Source organism: Dipodomys merriami, unplaced genomic scaffold (genome assembly GCF_024711535.1).
Source record: "Dipodomys merriami isolate MVZ:Mamm:240054 unplaced genomic scaffold, mDipMer1.0.p SCAF_19, whole genome shotgun sequence".
Taxonomy (NCBI): Eukaryota; Metazoa; Chordata; class Mammalia; order Rodentia; family Heteromyidae; genus Dipodomys; species Dipodomys merriami.
In genome coordinates, this window is record NW_027203270.1 from 7,465,921 (window position 1) to 7,491,714 (window position 25,794).

Consider the following 25,794-nt stretch of genomic DNA (forward strand, 5'->3'; position numbering starts at 1 on the left):
TTGAAACATATTTTTGAGTAACTTAAAATAGCTCAGCAATTCAAGAATAAGAAATGACAATTTAGGGGCTGGGAAGGTGGCTCAGTGGTAGAGTACTTGCCTTGTATGCATGAGGCCCTGGGTTCAATTCCTCAGCACTACATAAGCAGAAAAAAAGCCAGAAGTGGTGCTGTGGCTCAAGTGGTAGAGAGCTAGCCTTGAGCTGAAGAGCTGAGGGACAGCACCCAGGCCCAGGCCCAGACCGCATGACCGACAAAAAAAAAAAAGACAGACAGAAAGACAGAAAGAAAGACAGACAGAAAGACAAAGAAAGAAAGAAAGAAAGAAAGAAAGAAAGAAAGAAAGAAAGAAAGAAAGAAAGAAAGAAAGAAAGAAAGAAAGAACAACAACTTAAACAAGTCCCTCTCATCAACACTTAGCAGATGTAGAAGGTGGTAACTTGAACACCAAATAAAGAGAAATTAAAGTGATATTTTAATCCTTGAATGCTTCTCAAAGTACCTTAGAAATACTAGAACATGACTGTGTAACACAGGCATAAGAATTCGTGTGTGTGTGTGTGTGTGTGTGTGTGTGTGTGTGTGTGTGTGTGAATGTGTATATATAGGAGCTCAGTGAAAGTAATGAGCAAGTCATCTCACAGATGCCTAAGAATTCGTGTGTGTGTGTGTGTGTGTGTGTGTATGTATATATATAGGAGCTCAGTGAAAGTAATGAGTAAGTCATCTCACAGATGCCTAAGAATTCGTGTGTGTGTGTGTGTGTGTGTGTGTGTGTGTGTGTGTGTGTGAGAGAGAGAGAGAGAGAGAGAGAGAGAGAGAGAAAGAGAGAGAGCTCAATAAAAGTAATGAGCAAGTCATCTCACAGATGCCTAAAATGTAGCTTAAAGATATTTCTCCTGTACACTGTCAGGCTGATATCTGACAGTATCCAGCCAGTTGCCTAATTGTAGGAAACTTATAAATTAAATGTACACACACATTACTTTCATTGTGCATAGTACGTTAGTAAGTAACACAGGTATGTACGGATGTATCTCAATCACCAGCCCAGTACAAGAACTGTAATAGTACTAGAGTTTGACCTAGGTCTCATGCCTGCTAACCAGGCTTCCAGCCCTTTTTTGCACTAGTTTTAAGAGTATCAACTTTTGTTCCAAACCACAATCCTCATGGTCTAAGCTTCCTGTGTAGCTGGGATGACAGGCACAAACCACCTTACTCAGCTATTGGTTGAGAAGGGGTCTCACAGAGATGCCTGGGCTGGCCATGAAACATGATCCTCCCAATTCCAATCATCCAAGTAAGTAACTAAGACTACAGGCAGAAGCCCCTGCACCTAGTAAAAACACTTTGAATCCTTAATTTTTTAGATAGATTTAAAAAAAAACATTAACATTACAATCAAATTTCATCTGTGGAAAAGGACTGATCACAACACAAACCTATTAAAACAAAAAACCTAGTCCCAGAGCCTATTTATGCAAGAAAAATATACCTGTACTTTTTCTGCTATCAGTCTGTCCAGCCAGCCAGTATCAATTCTATTCGATTGAAAGCTTTCAGTCTCTAACAATTTGATCAGGTATTCAACTGTTGTTCGAAAATCACCTCGAATAGATAGCTCCTTCAAAGCCACCACCATATTTCTATGGGAAAAAAAAACAGAAGACAACCTGTTTCAGCAACGAATGTTTTATTGCTTTTCAATCATTTTAAAAGAATGGCTTCATTCTTTTGGAGTCTTAGGAAGGCAAGGCGACAGAAAAGCAGTTATAAGAACAAATAATGGTGCACATAGTAAGTATGCTCATTCACATGCATTCCAAATAGAAGAATTTGCAAGAAAGTATACTTATAAATTCTGGTAGGACCATAAAAGCATTAACAAATCAGAAACATTTCATCACACAGAACATAGAATAAATCATATATAAACCACCATCCACATTCATCTGTTAGGTTTATTTCATCATTCATTCACTTATTGTTGACAAGAACTAACATACAACAAAACACACGAAGTATAGAGTTCAATGAGTTTTGATAAAGTCTAATATACTTTTATTTATAAGTTTCCTACAATTTCAGCCTGACAATACATAGGATAATATCTTTAAGCTACATTTTAGGCATCTGTGAGATGACTTGTTTATTACTTTCACTCCTTCCCAATTAAGTATCAAATTATTATTACAATTATTTTTTGGTCGGTCTTGGGGCTTGAACTCGGGGCCTGGGCACTTGTAACTGAGCTTTTTTTGTCCTACTTCTGGTTTTGGGGTGTTTAACTGAAGAGTCTCATGAACTTTCCTGTCCAGGCTAGCTTTGAACCATGATCCTCAGATCTCAGCCTCCTGAGTAACTAGTGTTATAGGTGTGAACCACCAGCACCTAGCTAAATGATTGCATTTTAACTATGGGATTTTTTTAATACTTATGTCTAGGGTGTATCTTGAACTGAAAAACCACTTTCTTCAACACTAGTTATTATGTACCTATATGTTCAAGATACAGAGGATCATAAAGAAGAAAAAACACACAGTTATCATATTCAAAATATATACTATATAAAATAAATATATATAATAAATATATGTATGTATGTGCATGTACGTATTTTTCTTTTCATTCTGGGAAGCTTTCCAGGACTGAGTGTAGACCAAGTTAACTGACTCAGCTGCTTTACTGCACTTCTATAATTCCATCATCATCACACTGATTACATTGTGGGGTTTTATTATAATTTTTTTTGGGGGGGGGTCTGGTAGTGGGGCCTGAACTCTGGGCCTGGGAGCTGTCCCTCAGCTCTTCAGCTCAAGGCTAGCGCTCTACCACTTGAACCACAGTCAGTGCCACTTCCGGCTTTTTTCTTTTTGCTTATGTGGTGCTGAGGAATCGAACCCAGGGCCTCATGCATGCAAGGCAAGTGTTCTACTACTGAGCCACCTTCCCAGTCCAATTTTTTGTTTTTTGTTATGTAGAGGTTTCAATTCCACAAGTAATATTTATGAGTAAAATATATTATGACCAATGTCACCCCTTCCATTGTTCTTCCTTATCTTTCCCATCCATTGTGTTTATTCCTTTGGATTATGCATTTCCAAGATAACAGAGACCTTATTTTGGTCCTTATGATATTACCAGAAACAATATATAGTAGATACCAGTAAATATTTGTTGAGTGGAATGAATGAATAAATGAACAGAGGGAAACAGCAAGAACAAAATAGAGGGAGAAGAAAATAGTTTGTGTCAGTGAATAGTATAACTGAAGTAAAAGGTCTAAAGAGAGTGACTAGGCAAATTCATTCAATAAGTATTTCCTGAATGTTTGCTATATCAGGGGATACACCAGTAACAAAATAGATGTGTTTCTATTCTCATTGTATTTTCATCATGATCTATGGATAACAATGATGTATGGATAACCACTTAACTTTGGAAATATGGGTTGAGACTATTACAGAGCATACGGTTCTATCAAGTTGACAATATTAAGAAGTATAGAACAATGAAAGCTCTGATCTGAAGTATGAACTTTTGGCATATTATCTAGAAGTACTTTTATTATAAAGATAATAATTTTTAACATCTCAAAAAGTTAACCTAGTTAGCTTTATTCTATAGAGAAATATACAGGACAGGGCAGGGCAGAAGTAAGGAGCAAGACTTCTGAATCAGGTCACAGGATTCCTGAAGAAAATACCAGTGGTATTGCCTAATCAAGACTTAAACCTAATACCATTAGAGGCCAGTCTGACAACATAAATGAGGTATCTGGATGGGGGTAATGTGCACCAGCGTTCACTTCCCATCTAAAAGAAGCAGTTACATAGAACTTCACTTAACTTTTACCATATGGATTAAAAAAACAATAGTGTTTGTCATTATTATCTGTTTTCTTCTTTGGCTTATTTGTGTTTTCAAAGAGAAAAAATCTACATTATTTTCAATCTCTAATTTTTAAATATTAGCAAGTTAAAAACAATAAAAAAAAATTGTAAGCTAATTAAAGCACATTTACAAGCTGAGACTAGCCAGAAAGTACCAGTTTGCAAGCTCTAGTGTGAAGTTTCTTCACTGGCAGAGTAGGATGGGGCAGCAAAGGGCAACACGGTGCCAATGCTAAGTTTGGTTTGGTTTCTGATAGAACTACAATAAATTTGTAAAATTTATAAGTTTTAACCAAATGGAGGACATAAAGAACAAAACAGAAAATAAGGGAAGGAGTAAGTTAGGAGGGATGGGTGAGAATGGTAAAAGGAGTGACACTGATTAAAACAATGCACTCATAAACTGCTTTGTTGAATAGCAACTCCTTTGTACAACTACTTAAAGATAATAAAATATTTAAAAAGAAAAAAGATATAGAAATATTGAGATTTCTCTACATCTGAAAATGTAATTAAAAACAAAGAATAAATACTTATTGATTAGTTTATACTATATACAATTCAAAGGTGAAGGGAATGCTATCAAATGTATGGTATAAGGCAACAAAATTTTTTTTAAATTCTTTTTTAGTATATATATATCCATTTCAAGATATATATATATCTTTTTTTTTTTTTTTTTTTTTTTTGGGTCCGGTCGTGGGGCCTGAACTCTGGGCCTGGGCGCTGTCCCTCAGCTCTTCAGCTCAAGGCTAGCGCTCTACCACTTGAGCCATAGCGCCAGTTCCGGCTTTTTTCTTTTTGCTTATGTGGTGCTGGGAATCGAACCCAGGGCCTCAGTCATGCAAGGCAAGCACTCTACCACTGAGCCACCTTCCCAGCCCAAAAAAAATTTTTTTTTTTAAAGCAGCTTAAGGACTCAATCAAGAATGTTTTATTTTTATTTTTTTTGCTTATGTGGTGCTGAGGAATCGAACCCAGGGCCTCCGGCATGCAAGGCAAGCGCTCTACCACTGAGCCACCTTCCCAGCCCCAAGGCAACAAATTTTTTAAAAAATTAAAATAAAAAGATGGGCCGGGCACTGGTGGCTGCACGCCTGTAATCCTAACTACTCAGGAGGCTGAGATATAAGGATCCCGGTTCAAAGCCAGCCCAGGCAGGAAAGTCCGTGAGACTCTTATCTCCAATAAACCACTAGAAAACCGGAAGTGGCACTGTGGTTCAAGTGGTAGAGTGCTCGCTTTGAGCTGAAGAGCACAGGGACAGCGCCTAAGCCCAGAGTTCAAGCCCATGACTGACCAAAAAAAAAAAAAAAGATGGGGGTGCAGATTTGTGGTAGAACAAATGTCTAACATATGAGTGAGGCCCTGAGTTTAAACACTCATATCACAAAAAAGAAAGAAAACAAGAAAGACAGAGATAAGAAAAAAAGAAAACAAATAAGAAAGATAGATAACTAGCTCAATTTTCAATTCTGGACAGATACTTTTAAATATATAAGCTATCAAACTTACTTCCTAAAGCCCTATGTTTTCAGGAAATCAAAATTGCTATTTTTACATTTAGTGTTTGTGATGAATATGATGTAAACTAACATTAATGGCATGCTAGTATCAACAATTGAATACATTATAGCACACTAAAGTCTTATTTGTACAATGTAGACAATGTTTTTATGGCTCTTTTCATAAACTGAACAATATAACTATTACTTTAAATGACTAAAAGAGCATATCATGGGGACAATAGTTATTAACATATATATTTGAAATTTGCAAGGACAGTAGATTTAAAGTACTCTTACCACAAAAACATGGTAAGTATGTGGAGAAATACAACTCCCTAAGGAGCTTCATTGAAGACAAGTACTGGTAGTTCATGCCTATAGTCTTTACTACTCAGAGGCTAAGATCTGAAGATTGCAGTTTGAAGCCAGACTGGGCATAAAAGTTCACAAGATTCTCATCTCCAAAAAGCTGAAGTGGAGGTATGGCTCAAGTAGCAGAGCACCAACCTTGAGCAACAAAACCAAATCAGATTGCCTGCTGAGAGTCCAAGTCCCAGCACTAGAACAAACACACACAAAGCTTGATGTAGCCATTCACAATTTACACATATATAAAATTTTTATTTGTCAAATAAAAAAATGCTTAATGGTTATGATATATTTCTAACTATATCTTGAGGCTCTGGGTCCAACCCCCAATATCAAAAACAAAAACTACAGCTGTACCTCTATTTCTATGAGTTATTTGATACCAAGCTCTTGATAGTAAGAATCTGCCTCTCTCCAATAAAAATACTACCCTGTGGGTAAAAAATACTATACCCTTAAGCCGGGCGCTGGTGGCTCACGCCTGTAATCCTAGCTACTCAGGAGGCTGAGATCTGAGGATCGCGGTTCAAAGCCAGCCCGGGCAGGAGAGACCATGAGACTCCTATCTCCAATAAACCACCAGAAAACCGGAAGTGGCGCTGTAGCTCAAGTGGTAGAGCGCTCGCCTTGAGCTGAAGAGCTGAGGGACAGCGCCCAGGCCTGGAGTTCAAGCCCCACGACCGACAAAAAAAAAAAAAAAAAAAAAAAAATACTTGAGGACTAGGGCTGTAGTTCAAATGGTAGAGTATCTACCAAGCAAGTGCAAAACCTGGGTTCAATCACCAGTAACACAAAAACAAAACCAACAAGCAGAAAAATGTGAAGACTGCAGGCACAAACAGAAAAACATGGGCCAAATACTCCATAAGTTAACATTAATGCAAGTATGTACAAGACATTTTTCCCAAAGATGTTATCCATGGTATCATTTTCATAGAAGGTAAATTATTCCCATTCTCATGTCCAAATACTTTACAGATAAACACAAATTTGGTTGGCAAAATGTAATCAAATGCTATTATACTTACGAAATTGCTTCTTCTCTGTTTTCTCCCCAGGAAAAGCAGTGACCAAACTGAGAATCGGCAAATTCATGAAGTCCTCCTGCAGCAGCAACACTGAAATAACCCCAAACATTCTTATTGCTGCGGAAATTTAGTTCCTGAACTGTTCCTGAGCTTGGCTTAAAACCCTGTTAAATAATGAGTAATGAGAGACCATGTCATTTTTCCAAGACAGCATTGATACAGTCTATGTACAAGCTTTGTATAAATCATGTACAGTTTAAAAAAAAATCATGTACAGCTGCAGACATAGCACACAAAATCATAAAGGCCAAAGAAGGCTCAGTACTACAGACCCACTGAAGACTCTACACTAAAATGGACAGTGCAACAATGATCACTTATCTACCAAGAAACTCCTATAAATTTATCTCTCCAGAGGGAATTCCAATATATTTGAGAAGTCTGTTCATAAGGGAAAAGGGAAAAAAAGCATAAGCCTTTTAAGTTTATGGGTTACCTCATCAGGATTTTCACTTGTGATCCGAGCAGCAATAACATGGCCTCTTGGACTAGGAACATGAGAGGAATTTTCAAAATCAATGGGACTATCACCCCAGGGAGAGACCCCATACATCATACGGATATCCTTGATTCTAAATAGAGGGATCCCCATGGCAATCTGAAAGGTAATAAGACATATATCATTCATTTACCACAGCTACTTTCCTTAAATCATGGAAGCTATCAGATTCCTAAAGAGGTTTTTCTCCTTTTCATAACCACAACCTAAAACATCCCAATCTTATGAAATGTATTTTACAATCATCAACCCTACCTTACTTGAAATACAATATACAACCACAAATAAGTCACTGGAGTATTCCCTCCTCATAAGAATGTCCTCAAATTCCTACTGCAACATATCTGAGTTTCTCTCTGCTGTCATTTCTCCATGAAGGGATAAGAATGAAGCTATCCAATAGAACAGTCGATGTTACTAGCAATCCAAGTTCAGTTTAAAAATTCTCAACAATATCCCACAAACCACTGGAAGAAATAAACTTTTTCTTTAACTACAAGGTATTCCCAAGATAAGCAAAGAAAAACTATAAAACTAATATCAAACCTTATCATTAGCTACTATTGCTTCCTGTAAAAGTTGCTTCATGGGCACAGAGAAGGCAACAATACTGACAGTTATCACATTATGCATTATAAAAAGAAAAACCTAGGACACCACTCTAATAAAAATTACTGAACTACACCTGGCCTCCAGTGGCTAATGCCTATAATCCTATTCAGGAGGCTGAGATCTGAGGACTGTAGTTTGAGACCAGCCTAACAGTCCATGAGACTCTTGTTTCCAATTAATCACAAAAAAAAAAAAAAAAAAAAAAAAAAGCAAGAAGTGATGCTGTGGCTCAAGTTGTAGAGTACTAGCCTTGAGCAAAAGGAGCCCAGGGACAGCACTCAGGCCCAGAGTTTAAGTCTCAGGACTGGCAAAAAGACAAATTACTTCAATAATACTAGAAACAGGAAGAGGTTAGTTACAAAATTGCAAAGTTTGCTTTTCTTTCTTTTTTTTTTTTTTGGGGGGGGGGAGGGGCAAGGAGGTCCTGGGGCTTGAACTCAAGGCCCAGACTCTATTCCCTGAGCCTCTCTGTGCTCAAGGCTAGCGCTCTACCACTTGAGCCACAGTGCAACTTCGGCTTTTTCTGTTTATGTGGTACTGAGGAATCAAACCCAGGGCTTCCTGCATGCTAGGAAAGCACTCTACCACTAAGCCACATTCCCAGACTACAGTTTCTTCCTAAAGTATGAGAGCTTATATTAGATGAATCTGAGTAGAAAATGAAGTAATATTTCTATTTGTACCTTATCAGGAAAACTAATCTATACATGTAACCCCACAATAAGCAAAAGAGAAATGAACATTAGGTGAGATGCAGATAGGAGGCACTTCCCTTTAATCAGACACTGGATAAACAAGTTTTTCAGGCACCTCTAACAATCCTAACTTCTCTATATTCTAACTGAAGCCCAGCTCAGGGTTACTCACCTGGAGTTGTGCTGCAGGGAGATTGACATCAGCTACCATCTCTGTACAAGGGTGTTCCACCTGTAGCCGAGGGTTCAGTTCCAAAAAGTAGAAGCTACCATCTTGGCTATACAGGTATTCCACAGTTCCAGCACTCACATAACCAACCATTTTGGCAAGTTTCACTGCACACTTGGAAGACAAGCAAATATATTACCTTATCCAGCTACTCAATCACTGCAATGACCTACAATCTCCCTGGCTCAACTATCCAGAGTTTGGAAGAGCTACCCAAGATTTTTGGTTACATGACAGCAAATTTCACCCTTTATTGTTATGCAATATCCTGGGACATGGATGACAAACTCATCTCTCATCATCAGATCACAAGCAACTTTACCTCATCAAACGACATAAGGAATATAGGCAAATATAAAGTGTAACAACCTAGAGATTACCCAATGGTTTCTAGTATTCAGTATGCTTCCTACCCCCTTCCACTTTTCAAAATCATTTCTATCAAGCTATTAACTAGATTTTCTAATACCTCTTACAGTTAGTATGTTTAACCATCAGAATGATGGTTAACACCAATGAGTGATAATGTACCTAACTTATAAATTCAATTCTGAAACAAAAAAATTGCTTATCTTCTTCCTGGCTTTTCCCTTCTTATGTGCTGGGACATGGTTATGGCAGCACAAGACATTTCAATCATGGAGATGAGAACACAGTAAGAGTAACAAAGCAAAATAAAGAACTTCAACCCCAAGACAGTCTCATGGAATACAACTCTCTCACCAAGCCAAATAAAACTGGGCTCACACTATCATTGCAAATAAAAATAATTCCTTTCTTATTTGGGTTACTATGCTTTTTGGATCTTTTTATCTTCTTTTTTTTTTTTTTTTTTTGGCACTACTAGAATTTTGGATCTAATGCCTTCCACTTGTTAGGAATGTATTCTGTCAAGCCACACTCCCAACCCTTAGATCTTATGATAGAAGCTTTAACAATACCTTATTTAATATAGACATCAGTGACTACAGGCAGGATGTGCAGTTGTTTTAAAAAATTAAAATATATGAAGTGGATTATAAATGGGGGATGGGTAGCAAGCATACAGTGCAAGCAGTTACTATATATTTGGTCTCCTTGTTGAAGCATGATATAACACATAGTGAATTATTTCCTATACTTCTAGAGTATTGACCATATATAACAAAACTAAGAAAAATGATTCAAATATTGAAAAATCTAAGTGTTCTGGTGCCTCTAAAACAAATTATCCGATTCTTACTCTGAAGTAATTTGGCAGCAAAGATCAGATTTAAGTTTCAGTTCAGATTCAGTTTCAGCTGGCTCCAAGCTAGACAACATTAAATCCAGGAGACAGAGATAGGCTAAGTGCAGAAGCCTAGCTCATAAAGAAAAGTTGCTACATCTAGAAATTGCTGAGTGTGGTTACTCCAACCTGAAACTGAGTATAAACAAAAGGCATAGTGTTACTATATTTTTGAGGGAACTATATTTCTAAATAAACCATCAGCCCATCCACCAAAAGCCTATGACAATGATGACTGGATCAATACTTGTATCTGTACCAACAGAAAATGTGCTGTGAAAGTTCCCTCAAAGTAGGCATAGTGTGCAAAGCCCAGTTCACAGAGAAACTGAAACAAGAATTTCCCAGGGAATAAAGACAGGCATCTTAAAGGATAATGGACAAGGGACTCTGAAGGAGCAAAACCAGAGCAGCCAGGTACACATGAAGTAGTACTTCACAAAATAGCAAGCGATAAACACAATTTCTGCCTAGAAAATTTTGTTAACTGCTATATACTAATGACTGCTGAATACCTTGCTTAATGATACTCAATGAGAAAGGAAGAGGAATAAATACTTGTATTTAGGTCACTGGCCCACTACATGTAATAGAAAGGAATGTACACCACCTAAAGATCACCCATGATCTCTAGAGATCCTTGATCTTATGTACATCTTGAATCTATACTAACTGTGTAATTCATTAATAAGGACTTCAGGCTACTTCCCTTGGAGAAACTTCTAAGTCTGAATTAAGATAAAGAATAATGTCAAAAGGGCAGACTGAGGCACAAGTTACTAAATGTCCTCCAATATCTTTCTTCATCTTTTTAGGAAAAGAATCTCTTGAATACTGCCAAATATATAGTAACTTAGCTAATGACTACAGCTCCTAACATCTTTTATGTCATGCTAGGCATGACTGAATTTTACCTAATGGAACAAAAACATAAGTGACATGTTTGTATCTGCTTGCCCTGTGTCTTTCCTCTTCCCCTGTCACTGGCTACAATTAGAACATAATCTTGTGATTGTTCTTAATCATGAAGAAGATAACATCATCTAAGGGCAATGACTGGCAAACTTTGTAAAGAGTCAGCTATAATTGTTCGGAACTTTGTGGAACACGCAATTTTTCACACCTATTTAATTCTCTCATTATAACAATAAAGAAGACAGAAAATACAAAGGACATTCAACGCTCTAAAAGCAGTTAACAAATTATTTAAAAATTCAGTGTACTATTTTGAGTAGAGATAAAGATACTGTGGGTTTTGCTTTTTGTTTTTTGCTGGTGCTAGGGCTTGCACCAAGGCCTGGGCACTGTCTCTGAGCATCTTTTGCTCCAGACTAGCACTCTACCACTTGAGCCACACCACCACCTCCACTTTTTCTGAGTGGTTTATTGGAGATAAGAGTCTCATGGACTTTCCTGCCTGGTCTGGCTTTGAACCATGATACTCAGATCTCACCCTCCCAAGTAGCACCTAGTGCCACCAGTGCCCAGCCAATATTGTGATTTTTAATCTGATTGTTTGAGGTTTTCAACAAGTAGTTCCATTTTCTAGCTTGATCTACACCAAGTCTTCAAAGGAATCTATTCAAATCCATTATTTTCTTAAAACTTTATCTAAGTATCCTTAAAGTTCACACAATAGGTCATTTTATATTATTTTCTTTCTAAGAGAAAGATAAAATAGCCATCAATTTCAAATCATGACTTGCAACTGTTATTGTCAGGTTAGTATATAAACTGAATGAAAAGAAAAAAATAAAACATTTAATAGACATACCTGTTCCATATGTTCAAATACTGCTGGGGTAGCAATAGCAGCAGGTGCTTCTTCTATAATCTTCTGATGCCTGCGCTGTACAGAGCAATCACGGCCAAACAAAGAGATGGCATTGCCATACTGATCTGCTAGGATCTGTACCTCCAGGTGACGAGACTGTTTAGCTAGTCTCATTACAAATATTGGAGATCCAGGAACTTCAGCTTGAACCTATGTTAGAAAAGGAAACAAAACAAATCCACACTGATAACTTGCTTTCATTTCCATAAGCAGATGCCTAGAAAGTGTGAGGGGCTGTTAATCAATAGGAAAATAAGATGAATAAAATATAATATAGGCCCTGGTCAATTTTTAAGGTTTTACATTCTTAGTTATTTAACTCTAATACGAAAACATAAAACATCTAGTATGTTACAAGGGTAAGCAATAAAATATTTGACAACACATATGCATGTACAAATCCCACAACAACGCAAAATACTGCCATGTATTTCAGACAAGCCAATGTATAACTTGCTCCAAACTAGATGCTTCCCTGATTCACAATACATCGTGTGTTGTGGTGTTAGCAGTCAAAGGACTTCCACCTTTAATTCTGAAAACCACTGTGAGTAGACACACTGTGAGTAATTTCTTTCACCACATTTAAAGATACCTATGTGTTTTCTGATTTCCAGGGTTTCTACCAAGATTTCAACTGTCGATCTTCTTTCTCCTTTGAAAGTAACTTTTTCCTCCAGATGATTTGGAATCATGTCTTTCTTTCATAGCCAAGTTTGGGGAAGGTCAGGTGGTAAATTAGGTCTAATAAGCATAGATGTGGTTTTCTTTGTCTTGCTTTGCACTCATAGTGGGTTTTGAATCAGTGCCTGGCATGTTTTTAGCCATTCAAGGAATTCTTTAGCCATCATCTCTTCAAATAAAACTTTCTGCTTCATTATTTCTTCAAATATTGTTTCTGCTTCATTCTCTTTCTCTTCTCCTGAGACTTAAAGCATATGATGTAAAATCATTTCGCTGTACCTCATCTGTCTTCTATGCTTTTTATTTTTTTAGCTGTTTGGCTATGTAAAAAGTAAAGTCAAACTCTTCATTTATGATGTCTATTTCATCATTATTTGCACATGCATGTGCAAATCAACATCTGGTGACTGGAGTAGGGCTGATTTGTCCTATTCATATGTCTGGCTATTTGTTGCTAGCTGCTGACTGGGAGGTCTAGGGAACCATACTAGAACATGCTTGCTTCTATTGCATGTGGCATCTCACCTTCCATGCTAGACCAGGCTTCTTTAGTAATGTTCTTAGAAGGCCAGGGCAGAAGTGACGGTCTTGAAGAGTAGACTGTAGAATTTACATTTCACTTTGGCTACTTAGTCATAGTTTAAGCAAGCAACAAGGCCAGCTATAATTCAAGCAGTGGGGAAAGAAAGCGATGCCATCTCTTGAGGGAAGCACAGCAAAGTCACATTGAAATGGGTATACATACAGGTATAGGAGGAGTTATTGCTGCCAGCTCTGTAAACCATCTACTATGGTCCACTCTATGGCCACAATAATTCACATACCTCTCACATGCAAATTAGACTCACCCCCCTCCCTACCCCCAAAGTCTCATCCAATCATGGCATCAGGCTTGACATCCACTTTTCTCATAGCACATGGCCAGGTGTAAGTAAGATTCATTAGATTAGGTATAGCTCCTCCTCAGTATAGTTTCTCTTGATCCAAAGACCTGGGAACTAAAAAGACAAGTTATCTTCCCCATACCCCCAACATTCAATGAGATTAGGAGAAAGAACTAGAAAAGATACTCCTGTTCAAAAAGGACAGGATGGAAGGTAAACAGTGGTCACCAGAACACAACAATTTTAAAATACAGATGAATATATGGAGATTTTACCTCAGAGGAATGGATTTTTTATATGGTTCTATACCCTTTTAGAAGTATACCCTTTAGAAGCGGGTTCCTAATCACAGAGGTTCCTAATCACACAGGCATGGGTGCACACACGCACGTGTATACACATACACACACACCTTGCCTACTCTACTAAAAAATCTCTTTTTATTAGAAATAACCAATGTTTAGGGCTCAATAACTTTCTCAGTCTGCTTCCTGTCCATAAGTTGAAAGCCCAAAGGCCTCTGTTATTGTATAGATCTAAAACGTCCCCCAAAAGGCCCATGGATTAAACATATGGACTCCCACTGCAACAATGTTCATGGGTGGGGTTTTTGGGTGGTTGAATCAAGAAAGCTCTAATCTCACTGATGGAATGAATTACTATCAATCCATAAGTGAATGGACCATTGGGAGATGACAGAAACTAGAAAATAAGGACCTTATTGGAGGCTGTAGGTCACTAGGAAAGCATACTTGAAAGATAAAGCTTACCCCCTGTGCTTCTTTGCTTCCTGGCTCCTTGAGGTGAGTAGCTTTCCTCTGCCACAATGTTTCTGCCATGATGAACTCCCTTACTGTAGGCCCAAAAGTCACTGGACCAAACAACCATTAACTGAGATCTTTGAAACTGTGAGACAAAATAGATCTTTCCACTTTTTTAAATTATATTTTTATTACCTTTTACTTATACAAAGGAATTACCATCCAACAAATCAGTAGATAGGTACACTGCATCTTGATTGTTGTCACCCATTTCAACGTTCTCTCCCATCCCTCCTAACTCAGCCTTCCCTTCAATTTTCTTAGTTTCATAGGATATGCACTGAATATTCTACCTGCATTCTCCCCCACATCCTCTTCATTCATCTATTCTTCCTCCCCTAAGCACTCCTTTAGTTTCTTGGTATTCTTTCTATTAGACTGTCAGTTTTTCCTAAGGAATGACACTGTAATTCTTCAGTCAAATCATCTATGTACACTTGTGTACAACTCAGTATATGTTTACTTATACATTTATAAATTAGTTCTAGATTCCACATCTGAGAGAAAATATGCATCTTTTGTCTCTCTGGCCTGACTTACCACACTTAACATAATTTTTCCACGTCGATCCATTTCTTTGCAAATGATATAATAAAATCATTCTTTCTAATGGATGAGTAAAATTCCCCTTTTAAATTGTTTCTCAGGTATTTTGTCACAATGACAGAAAATAGCCTTTTTCATCTTAAATTACTTCTGTGTAAATTCTTTTGGTACAATCATCAATACAAGTCTCTTGACAACTTTGTGAGTTTCCTATGCATCGTATTGAGGTTCAAAATTTAAAGCCATCTCCATAATGAATTTCTACCTAAACTTCTCTATACTCTGTGCATGTCAAGGTACTGTGAGAAAACATCCTTAATATTACTAGAAGAATGTTTTCAGAATTGAAAAGGTAATGTACCAGGTATAACATACATTTCTGAGGTCCTTCTCACCAGCACTCTAGACTCGATCTTTATTTTAATTCATTTGCTTTCCTTTCATTTTCGGTGGTACTGAGGTTTCAACTTAGGGCCTTTACTTGAGCCTTTTTTTTGCTTCAGTTATTTTTTGAAGATAGTCTCCAGTTTCAGCCTTACTGGATTCACTCTTTATCCTTCCTACTTACAGCTTCCTATGTACCTGGGATTACAGGTAAGAGCTACCCTGTTCAAGCCCTTGACCTAAGCTGAGGCATTTTTTTACACTGCAAGTATTCTGAAAGCAAGAGAAACAGGAAAGTGGAAAGAACATGTTTTGAAACACAAGTTCTAACTTCTTTATATTTCCTACAAATTCTGCTTACAAAGTATCTTCTGCAGCTCACTTGTTATAATGCCTTAGCATAAACAACTAGAAGCACTCAATAGACACTTTGTTAGTTTTTTTTGGTGTGTGTGCTGTGTGTTTGTTTTGTTTTTATTTTTGGTCTGTCATGGAGCTTTAACTCTGGGCCTGGGTTCTGTCCCTCAGCTCCTCAGCTCAAGGTTAGCACTGTACCATTTGAGCCATAGCGCCACTTCCGGCTTTTTCTGTTTATGTAGTGCTTTAGAATCGAACCTATGGCCTCATGCATGTGAGGCAAGCACTCTACTACTGAACCACCCTCCCAGCCCCACTTTTAGCTTTTTTGTAGAAATTCATGACTTTATTAAACACATTCTCTGTTTTTCAAGTTACCTCAGATGCTTTTTGTAACTGTTCTATCATTATGGGACACAAATTGTCTTTTTTCCAGAATCTAGTAACACTCATTTTCTTACTTTTATAGCTTCTACTAACAGTTTGCTCACCATTCCTACAACCATCATTCACATTCCTCTCACTATTTTTCTGGCCTCTACTTATGAGCCAGTTTTGAAGGCAATGACACATTCTTTTCACTACGGCAGTATCAGACCTTTAAGTATCAATATCTGTGTTGGTTATCTACTGATAGACACCTACAAATGTGCAAAAATGTAGTGACTTGGGACAGCAACTATTTTACTTGCTTATGATTCTGCAGATCAGCACTATGAACTAGGCTCAGCTGGTGATCTTATCACCCTTTGAACTGTAGGTGAGGAGTTCTACATGTAGTAGTGTTAGGGCTGATTCTGAGGGAAAGGCACAAACTACATGACCACTTGAAGTTTATGTTTCACAACTTGCACCATTTCTGCCATATCCTATTGGTCAAAACAAGTCCAAAGCCAGCTGAAATTCAAAGGGCAGAAAAGGGGATTCTATTTTCTGATGGGAAGAGAAGGAATATCATTATCCTGTACAGTACAGTGGAAGGTATACAGAGATGAGAGGGGTTTCCATGGTCATCTTTGCAAAGAATAGCTCAGCTTGCTCTCTATTGTTCTGTCTCTCTTCATGCTTCAGACTGAATTATCTTCCATTTTCCAGTGACTAAATCTTTTCTTAATTGCACTGGTTATTAAACTCTTATACTGATGTAATTTTAGTTCTGCATTTTAAATTCTAGAATTTTCACTTGTTTCTTCTGTACCAAAGTTCTCAATCTTGCCATTAATTTCCTTGAATGCATTCAACATGATTATTATACATCTTATTTTGAGAGTTTATTAAATCTTCTGTGGATCAGTTTCTAACAACTTTCATTTTTTTCTTTTCCACTTCTTCTTTTGGTTGTGCTGAAGTCTGAACTCAGGGTCTCACACTTACCAAGCAAGTGCTCTACCATTTGATCCATGCTCCAAATCCCTGACTTTTGTTCTTCCTGGTTTTCAATCATGTAATGATGAGCCTGCTTATTTTGTCTTGGGTACTTAATACACCACATGAAAAGCTAATAGAAAGAATTTTAAAGTTCTTGGTGTTATATTTTTTATTCTCTGAATTACCTAACTGAATAAAACTTGACTTCAATAGGGCATTTTATTAAATTTTCCTCCTTCTAATAACAAGCAAGTGAAAGCTAGAGGAAGCCTAGAGTAGATACAAACAAAATTAAAAATTAAATATTCTCTGGATATCCAAATCACAATATGAGTTAAATCACACATCTCTACAATATGTTGGTTCAAATAAACAAAAACAACTTGCATTCTACCTGTCTGAAGAGATTAGGAAAGTCATCTGCATTGTTGACTTTTCTGATTCCCTTTCCTCCTCCTCCTTCTGAGGCCTTGATCATTACTGGATATCCAACTTCTTCTGCTGCCTTCAAGAAAGAAGAGAAAAAAATGAAGTTGTATTAATTAGTAGGACTGGCATGTTCTCCCTTTAAGAAAGCTGTAATAAGCCGGGCGCTGGTGGCTCACGCCTGTAATCCTAGCTACTCAGGAGGCTGAGATCTGAGGATCGCGGTTCAAAGCCAACCCGGGCAGGAAAGACTGTGAGACTCCTATCTCCAAAAACCACCAGAAAACTGGAAGTGGCGCTGTAGCTCAAGTGGTAGAGCGCTCGCCTTGAGCTGAAGAGCTGAGGGACAGCGCCCAGGCCCAGAGTTCGAGCCCCACGGCCGACCAAAAAACAAACAAACAAACAAACAAACAAGAAAGCTGTAATAGGGCTGGGAATGTGGCTGAGTGGTAGAGTGTTTGTCTAGCATGCATAAAGTCCTGGGTTCGATTCCTCAGTACTACATAAAAAAGAAAAAAAGCTAGCCAGGCTCCGGTGGCTCATGCCTGTATTCCTAGCTACTCAGGAGGCTGAGATCTGAGGATCGCAGTTCAAAGCCAGCCCAGGCAGGAAAATCCGTGAAACTCTTATCTCCAATAAACCACCAGAAAAACCCGAAGTGCACTGTAGCTCAAGTGGTAGAGCGTTAACCTTGAGCTGAAGAGCTGAGGGACAGCGCTCAGGCCCAGAGTTCAAGCCCCACAACCAACAAAAAAAGAAAAAAGCTGAAAATGGCACTATGGCTCTAGTGGTAGAATGCTAGCCTTGAGCAAAAGAAGCTCAGGGACAGTGCCCCGGCCCTGAGTTGAAGGCCAAGGACTAGCAAAAAGAACAAAAGAAAGAAAGAAAAAGAAAACTATCATAGCTGGACATGGCAAATCATACTTGTAATCCTAACTCTTCAGGAGGCTGAAATTAGAAAGACTAAGGTTCCATGTAAGTCTCAGCAAAAAAAAAATGTAATGCTGGGCACAATGGCATATGCTTGTCATGTTAGCTACATGAGAGGCTGATATCAGAAAGATCATAGTTCCAAGCCAGGACTCCTCCCAAAAATAAGTGTTCATGATGAGGGGATAGGTAGGGTTGAGAGAGATGGAGGAGAATGATGAAAGCAATGACATTAATCAAGAAGCATAATACTAATTGACATGATGAACTAAAGTACTTAAATATTTTCTTTTTCTTTTTCTTTCTTTTTTTTTTTTTTTTTGGTCGGTCGTGAGGCTTGAACTCTGGGCCTGGGCACTGTCCTTCAGCTCTTCAACTAGAGGCGGGCATTCTACCAATTGAGCCACAGCACCATTTCTGGTTTTCTGAGTGGTTCATTGGAGTAAGAGTCTCACAGACTCTTGCCTGGGCTGGCTTTGAACCATGATCCTCAGATCTCAGCCTGCTGAGTAGCTAGGATTACAGGCGTGAGCCACTAACACCTGGCTAAAGGTAGTATTTTCTTAAAGTTCATCTCAATAGAAAAAGCCGCACACAGTGATGACATCTGTCATCCCAGCTATGGTAGGAAATGTGAGTAAGAGTATCTCATTCCAGGCTGTCCCAGGGCAAAAGAGAAATCCTATGTTAAAAAATAACTAGAGCCGGGCGCTGGTGGCTCACGCCTGTAATCCTAGCTACTCAGGAGGCTGAGATCTGAGGATCGCAGTTCAAAGCCAGCCCGGGCAGGAGAGACCGTGAGACTCCTATCTCCAATAAACCACCAGAAAACCGGAAGTGGCGCTGTAGCTCAAGTGGTAGAGCACTCGCTTTGAGCTGAAGAGCTGAGGGACAGCACCCAGGCCCAGAGTTCAAGCCCCACGACCAACAAAAATAAATAAATAAATAACTAGAGAGAAAAGTGTTGGAGGTATAACTCAAACATCAGAGGCCCTGACTGGTCAGTTTGGAAGGAGAAACTTGAACATGCATAGCTCATCCTCTTTCTCTTCAACATCAATCCACTGCACAGAATATATGTTCTTCAACAGCTCTTAGCCATGTAATAAACAAAATGATAAAAGCTGTGTCTCTGTAGAAGAAAAGCCAGTTACTCAGCACTATCAGTAATCAGGGAAGGAGGAAGCCCAGTTAACTTTGGCATGCAGCTTGTAAATTTCAATGTTCTTACACATTTTACTAACAACTCTTTTATAATAAAGCTAACATTTTGGCCTTTATCTGCCTTCCTTCTTGGCTCTGAATTCAAATTAGGGAAAAAGTGCATTCCTTGTTGGCCCCCCTCATACAATAAAAAAAGGTGGTAGAAAGGAAGGTCATTAAAACACTGATTTAATCACCTAAGAAATTATCTGCCCAGAAGAACAATTTGCTTTAAGACAAAATTGTTTAGTCATTTACTCACACTATATATTCCATAACTACACCTCTTGGTCTTACATCTCTCATGCCAATATGGATATGTATCATTAACTAGGCTTAAAAATTCTGTTTGTGGTTATAACTGGTTGTAAGCTATCACTCCCTAGAATTAGCAGCATACCTGCAGTCCATCATCCACATCCTTCACATAACCTTTTTCATATAGCTCCTGTGGAACATTTAAGATACGCTTCGAAAAATCATTTTCTTGCCAGTCCACACGAAGACCTGTAATAGACAATATGGCTTGAGAGTAAGTACAAGAACTCATGTCAGTTTTCTGCTGTATCTTCTTTAAAATGTTATGGTATTTTTCCAAAATTGAAAGTAGTAGAGGAAAGGATACCATAAAAACCTAATCAGTCTTTGGAGTTAACACCATTTATCCATAGCATGAGCTGCATTTTGGATTCTTAAGCTGGAAAAACTAGAACTAATGCAGCAACTTACAAAAACACAGGGACATACAAGACAGGGATGGGGGATGGAGGGAAGGAGTGGGGGAGGGAGAGGGAGAAACATGGTAAGCATCTCACAGCAACCCAGCAGGCAATATACCCTCAATTTGTGTTTTCAGGACTGCTCCAGGACCAGAGGTTTCAGAAATAATTCAATCTTTATGAGCCCTTGGAAACAGAAATGGCAGTTTTATTGGCCTCAGTAGAGTCATGATTCCATGTTTCCTGATTGTGCCCGTGCTCAACCACAAGGGGAAAACTATAGTATCTCCATTCAAACAAGAAAAAATTTAACCTTTTAAACCATTTGACCCAGTAAATCTGGGAAGGATATGGCAATCACCCTAGAAACCAGAGGAACAGGGTTCAAATATATTAAGTGTCAAGACAATGGTCATTCTTGTTTAAAAGAAGTTTTAATTAATGTTTTTATGAATGAGTGATTTTAAAAAGGTGAAGTTCATAATATTATTAGCTATAATAACTCACATAGCATTCTTTAAAAAGTTTGCCTAGAGGGCTGGGAAGGTGGCTCAGTGGTAGAGTGCTTGCCTTGCATGCATGAGGCCCTGGGTTCGATTCCTCAGCACCACATAAGCAAAAAAGAAAAAAGCCGGAAGTGGCGCTGTGGCTCATGTGGTAGAGTGCTAGCCTTGAGCTGAAGAGCTGAGGGACAGCGCCCAGGCCCAGAGTTTAGGCCCCACGACCGGACCACCCCCCCCCCAAAAAAAAAAAAGAAAAAGTTTGCCTAGAATAAAACAATTTAAAAATTTTTTATCCCTCCAACATGACTGAAAGAAAGGTTGACTATTAACCTCATTTTTTACCTTAAGGGCAACTAAGGTTCAATGGTATCAGAAACTCAAAGCATAGTGGCGCTGTAGCTCAAGTGGTAGAGTGCTCGCCTTGAGCTGAAGAGCTGAGGGACAGTGCCCAGGCCCAGAGTTCAAGCTCCACGACCGACAAAAAAAAAAAAAAAAAAGAAAAGAAACTCAAAGCAAATCATCCACAGACTGTGGACAGACATCAAGAAAACAAAGGCAAATAAACATGTAAGCAACAAGGCTTTAGGTTTTTCCTAGCCAGGCTATCCAAAGGCAGTCCAGAGGCTTAATCCTAACCCACAGCTGTCCAGAGGTCTAATATTTCTAAGGAAGCCTCCAGCCTGAGAAGATCTGAATTTCTAGAAAAATAATCATTTTCCCAAAGTTTCTTCACATCAAGTTCTAAAATGATTCCAGATTAGTTTAGCATCTATATGTTTGGTACTAAATTTATATTCCTAAAACATGATAAAAATTATAGATTAAGTCAGGAAGTACCAGGACTCTATTTCTTCTCAAGTATTCCAATCAATATATACATATATTTTTATTTTTATTAATTAATTTATTTATTTATTGGTCGTGGGGTTTGAACTCTGAGCCTAGGCGCTGTCCCTCAGCAATTCAGCTCAAAGTTACTGCTCTACCACTTTAACCACAGTGCCACTTTCGGTTTTCTGGTGTTTAATTGGAGATAAGTGTCTCATGGACTTTACTGCCCAGGCTGGTTTTGAACCTCGATCCTCAGATCTCAGCCTCTTGAGCAGCTAAAATTACAGGCGTGAGTCACCGGTGCCCAGCTCCAATCAATATATTTTAAACAAACTTAAGCCCCATACCACAGACCTAAATATCCTGATGTTTTTGGGGGGTTTTTTTGGGGGGGGGGTCCGGTCGTGGGGCCTGAACTCTGGGCCTGGGCGCTGTCCCTCAGCTCTTCAGCTCAAGGCTAGCACTCTACCACTTGAGCCACAGCGCCATTTCTTGCTTTTTTCTTTTTGCTTATGTGGTGCTGAGGAATCGAACCCAGGGCCTCATGCATGCAAGGCAAGTGCTCTACCACTGAGCCACCTTCCCAGCCCTATCCTGACGTTTTCTATACTTCAGATACAAACAAGAGCTGGGCACCAGTGGCTGATGCCTGTAATCCTAGCTGCTCAAGAGGCTGAGATCTGAGGATAGAGGTTCAAAACCAGCCTGGGCAGTAAAGTCCATGAGAATCTTATCTCCAATTAAACCAGAAAAGCAGAAGTGGCGCTGTGGTTCAAGTGGTAGACCACTCACCTTGAGCTGAAGAGCTCAGGGACAGTGCTCAGGGCCCAGAGTTCAAGACCCATAACTGACAAAAAAAAAAAAAAAATACAAACAAGAAGCAAGATACTGGTGGCTTGGGCCTGTAATCCTCACTACTCAGGACACAGAGATCTGAGAATCGTGGTTTGCAGCAAGAAATTCTACAAGACTCATATCCCTAGTAAATCATCAAAAAAGCCAGAAGTTGAGCTGTGACTCTAGTCGTACAACATAGCTTTGAGCAACAAAGCTCAGGGACAGTACGCAGGCCGAATTCCAGCACCAGAATCAGCACCCTCTAAAATAAACAAAGATACAAACAAATCATTTCTTACCACTGCCACTCCATGGAAGTGTTGGAATACCTGCAGTCTGAGCTACTATAGAAGATGCAATCTTATCCCCCAAAGCCCACATCGCCTGGCTTGGAGGACCTAAAAACAAAATAGAAAAAGAACCATAACATTTTTTGCCTCATTTCTGACACATATATTTTGCTTTATTATTATTTTTGTATTTCTCTTGGGCTCCTCCCCCTTACATATCATAAAGATCATAAACTTGATTATGAGGACTACTATTTTGACTACCTTTGTACCCTTTATAGAACTTAATCATAGTAAGCTTTTGCACAGAAATAAGAGCTCAAAATGTAGAATGTTATTCTAAACTGCTGAAAAATCTAATTTTATCAACCTTCATTATCCACTTTTACAAATTAACAAGTCTAAAATATCCTAAAAATAAGGACAGTGAAATTTGGGGTCCAAGTTTCAAATATTATTTATGTCTTAAGGGAACCCAAAGAAGGGATTTATCTTTAATAATGTTTACTAAGGACAATCAGAACTGAGAAACAATTTCAGCCATATAACCTTCATTTTTCTTTTTCTGCCATTATGAAAGCAAGAAGTCAAAAGAAATAACTATTATCTATAGCAACATAAACTACAGGCTTAACTGCAAAGGTACTGATTCATATTTATGAGCACACTGCTAGACTATCTTTAGTTATCTTCACTATTTAAAAAAGAGCTAAGAATGTGGCTCAGTGGTAGAGTGCTTGCCTGGCATGCATGAAGCCCTGGGTTCAATTCCTCAGTACCACATAAACAGAAAAAGCCAGAAGTAGTGCTATGGCTCAAATGGCAGAGTGATATCCTTGAGCAAAAGCAGCTCAGGGATAGTCCCCAGGCCTGGCAAAAAAAAAAAAAAAAAAGAGGCCTTTCCTCTACCTGGTTTCTATAGGCTAACAGCAAAGTTTTCAAAAGGCCAATGTTTCAGAAACTAGTCTTTTTCCTGTCTCAAATAAAAGGATTTGGATAGAAAACACTCAAGATGAAAAATTAGATAAGGAAAGTGTAAAAAGCATAGGGAAAAAAGAAAAGGGTTACTCTGAGAATTGCTGATTTAAAAAGAGAACCCAAAGCTGAGTGCTGGTTGCTCACGCTTGCGATCCTCGCCTCTCAGAAAGCTGAGATCTGAGGATCATGATACAATGCCAGCCTGGGCAGGAAAGTCCATGAGAACCATAACTCCAATTAATCACCAGAAAACTAGAAGTAGAGCTGTGGCTCCAAGTGGTAGAACACCAGCCTTGAGCAGAAAAGGTCAGGGAGAAAGCCCAGGCCCTGAGTTCAAGCCCCAAAACAAAGGAGGGGGCGGGGAGGAGAAAGAGAGAAAGAGAGAAACAATAACATAAAGGTTTACCCATGAATGCGATGCCATTTTTCAGGAGTAGTTCTGGAAGTTTAGGATTCTCAGAAGCATGACCCCAACCAGCCCACACTGCCTACAAAGAACACAATATGATTCAATTTTAAAAGTCATACCCTAAACCATAAACTGCTTTGTCTCTGGCCACACTACAAAGTACAATAGTTCCACAGCAGACCAATGGCGAATTCAGCTGCCATGCTTGTTTTTGGAAAACTTTCTTCAAAATAACAATAAGCAGTCCATTGTACTAAAACTTCTGAAGAGGTCAAGACCAAAAGATCAGAAACCAAGAGGCCTTGATGCTCTTCAGGAGATTCTCCTGGACTTTCATCTGGGCTCTAGAGAGCTCTTTCTGGAAATACTGTCCCACCTTTGTATCTAGTGGTGGCACTGACACATAAGTATAGATTTTTCCTCTCTTCGGACTCTAAGGTATTTACATTTCCTAACAAATATGATAAGGGAGAAACAATCTACTTACAATATACTGATATATTCTAGGCTAAGAATATTCTCTAGAAAATAGTTAACTTTTATGTACTTGTGATGGCACACAGGTGAGATATTTAGAATTTTAAAAAATCTCAAGACCCTTCTAGACCTTCTATTTATACTGCATTTTCCTTATTTTTAATCACTCCTTTCTTTTTATCTTTGTCTGGTTTAAATACCCCATAGAAAAGCATTTAAGAATTTTCAAAAAAGACACTTTACCTGAAAGTTTACAGGCTTGCACCTAACTATAAAATACTGAATTTGCTTTAAAAGGACTCTCTTACTTGCACCGGGATCCGTTTTGCAATATCAAGAATTAATTCTACATTTGCATAGTTGTTGTTGTTTGGTCCTCCAGGCACTGGCACATAGTGATCTGCCATCTTGATGTATTCTGAAAAAACAAGTAGATAAATAAAGAACATGTGATTTGACTTCACAAATATAATAGCATAGCAAAACTATGTAAAAGGGCCATCAAAAGTAGCCCCTGAACAAACATGAACAGGATAATTCCCTTTACCATTTACTTGTAATGAGTTTGTCATTATATTTAACATACTCCTATGAGAATCCAATGGTTCCTTAACATTTCATTTTAAAGTGTCAAGTACTATGTAAGTATTAGCATGTTTCTTATTTAATCTTCAGAATAACTGAGCAACATATTACTCTGTCTGCTTTATATATGAATAAAGTTATATAACATGTGCAGGGTTCTGCAATCAGTGTGTAGGGCCTAGGTACAGGTTTGGGCTTGCTTGAAACCTTTGTTCTTAGCTATTGTTCTGTCCTGCCTTTCTGTTATTCACTGACATCACCCTACTATGAGCAAGGATGGAAGGAAAAAGCACATTTGTAGTGTTAGGCTTAGTACCCACTACCATTAGTACTAAAGTAATTGAGTTTAACAAATTGTTAAGCACAGTGTCCAAAGCCACACAACTAATTGGCAGCACAGTCAGGATTTTGAGCTAAGACTGAATTCAATCTTCCGCTTGGTCTACTTTATCACAGTGTCTCTAGACCAAATTCCTGGAGCAAAGATCCTGCCTTTTAGTTAATTCAGACTATAAAGGTAGAAGGGGTAGCTCAGCTAATTTTCTTCTTAAAGATCCTATAAGAAT

General features: G+C 38.4%; 1 protein-coding gene across 8 annotated transcripts in view; it reads right to left on the minus strand.

Annotated features, from left to right (window-relative positions):
- Acaca (acetyl-CoA carboxylase alpha) overlaps window positions 1-25,794 on the minus strand; it is a 297,113-nt gene that overhangs the window by 173,064 nt on the left and 98,255 nt on the right. For all 8 annotated transcript variants that reach the window (XM_070027132.1, XM_070027130.1, XM_070027131.1 and 5 more), the window contains 10 exons: window positions 24,952-25,061; window positions 24,164-24,245; window positions 22,789-22,887; window positions 20,000-20,106; window positions 17,435-17,545; window positions 11,937-12,146; window positions 8,839-9,009; window positions 7,297-7,458; window positions 6,801-6,964; window positions 1,498-1,648 (listed from right to left, as the gene is read on the minus strand). In XM_070027132.1, coding sequence (XP_069883233.1) covers window positions 1,498-1,648; window positions 6,801-6,964; window positions 7,297-7,458; window positions 8,839-9,009; window positions 11,937-12,146; window positions 17,435-17,545; window positions 20,000-20,106; window positions 22,789-22,887; window positions 24,164-24,245; window positions 24,952-25,061 — 1,367 coding nt within the window. The remainder of the gene's footprint in view (window positions 1-1,497; window positions 1,649-6,800; window positions 6,965-7,296; window positions 7,459-8,838; window positions 9,010-11,936; window positions 12,147-17,434; window positions 17,546-19,999; window positions 20,107-22,788; window positions 22,888-24,163; window positions 24,246-24,951; window positions 25,062-25,794) is intronic.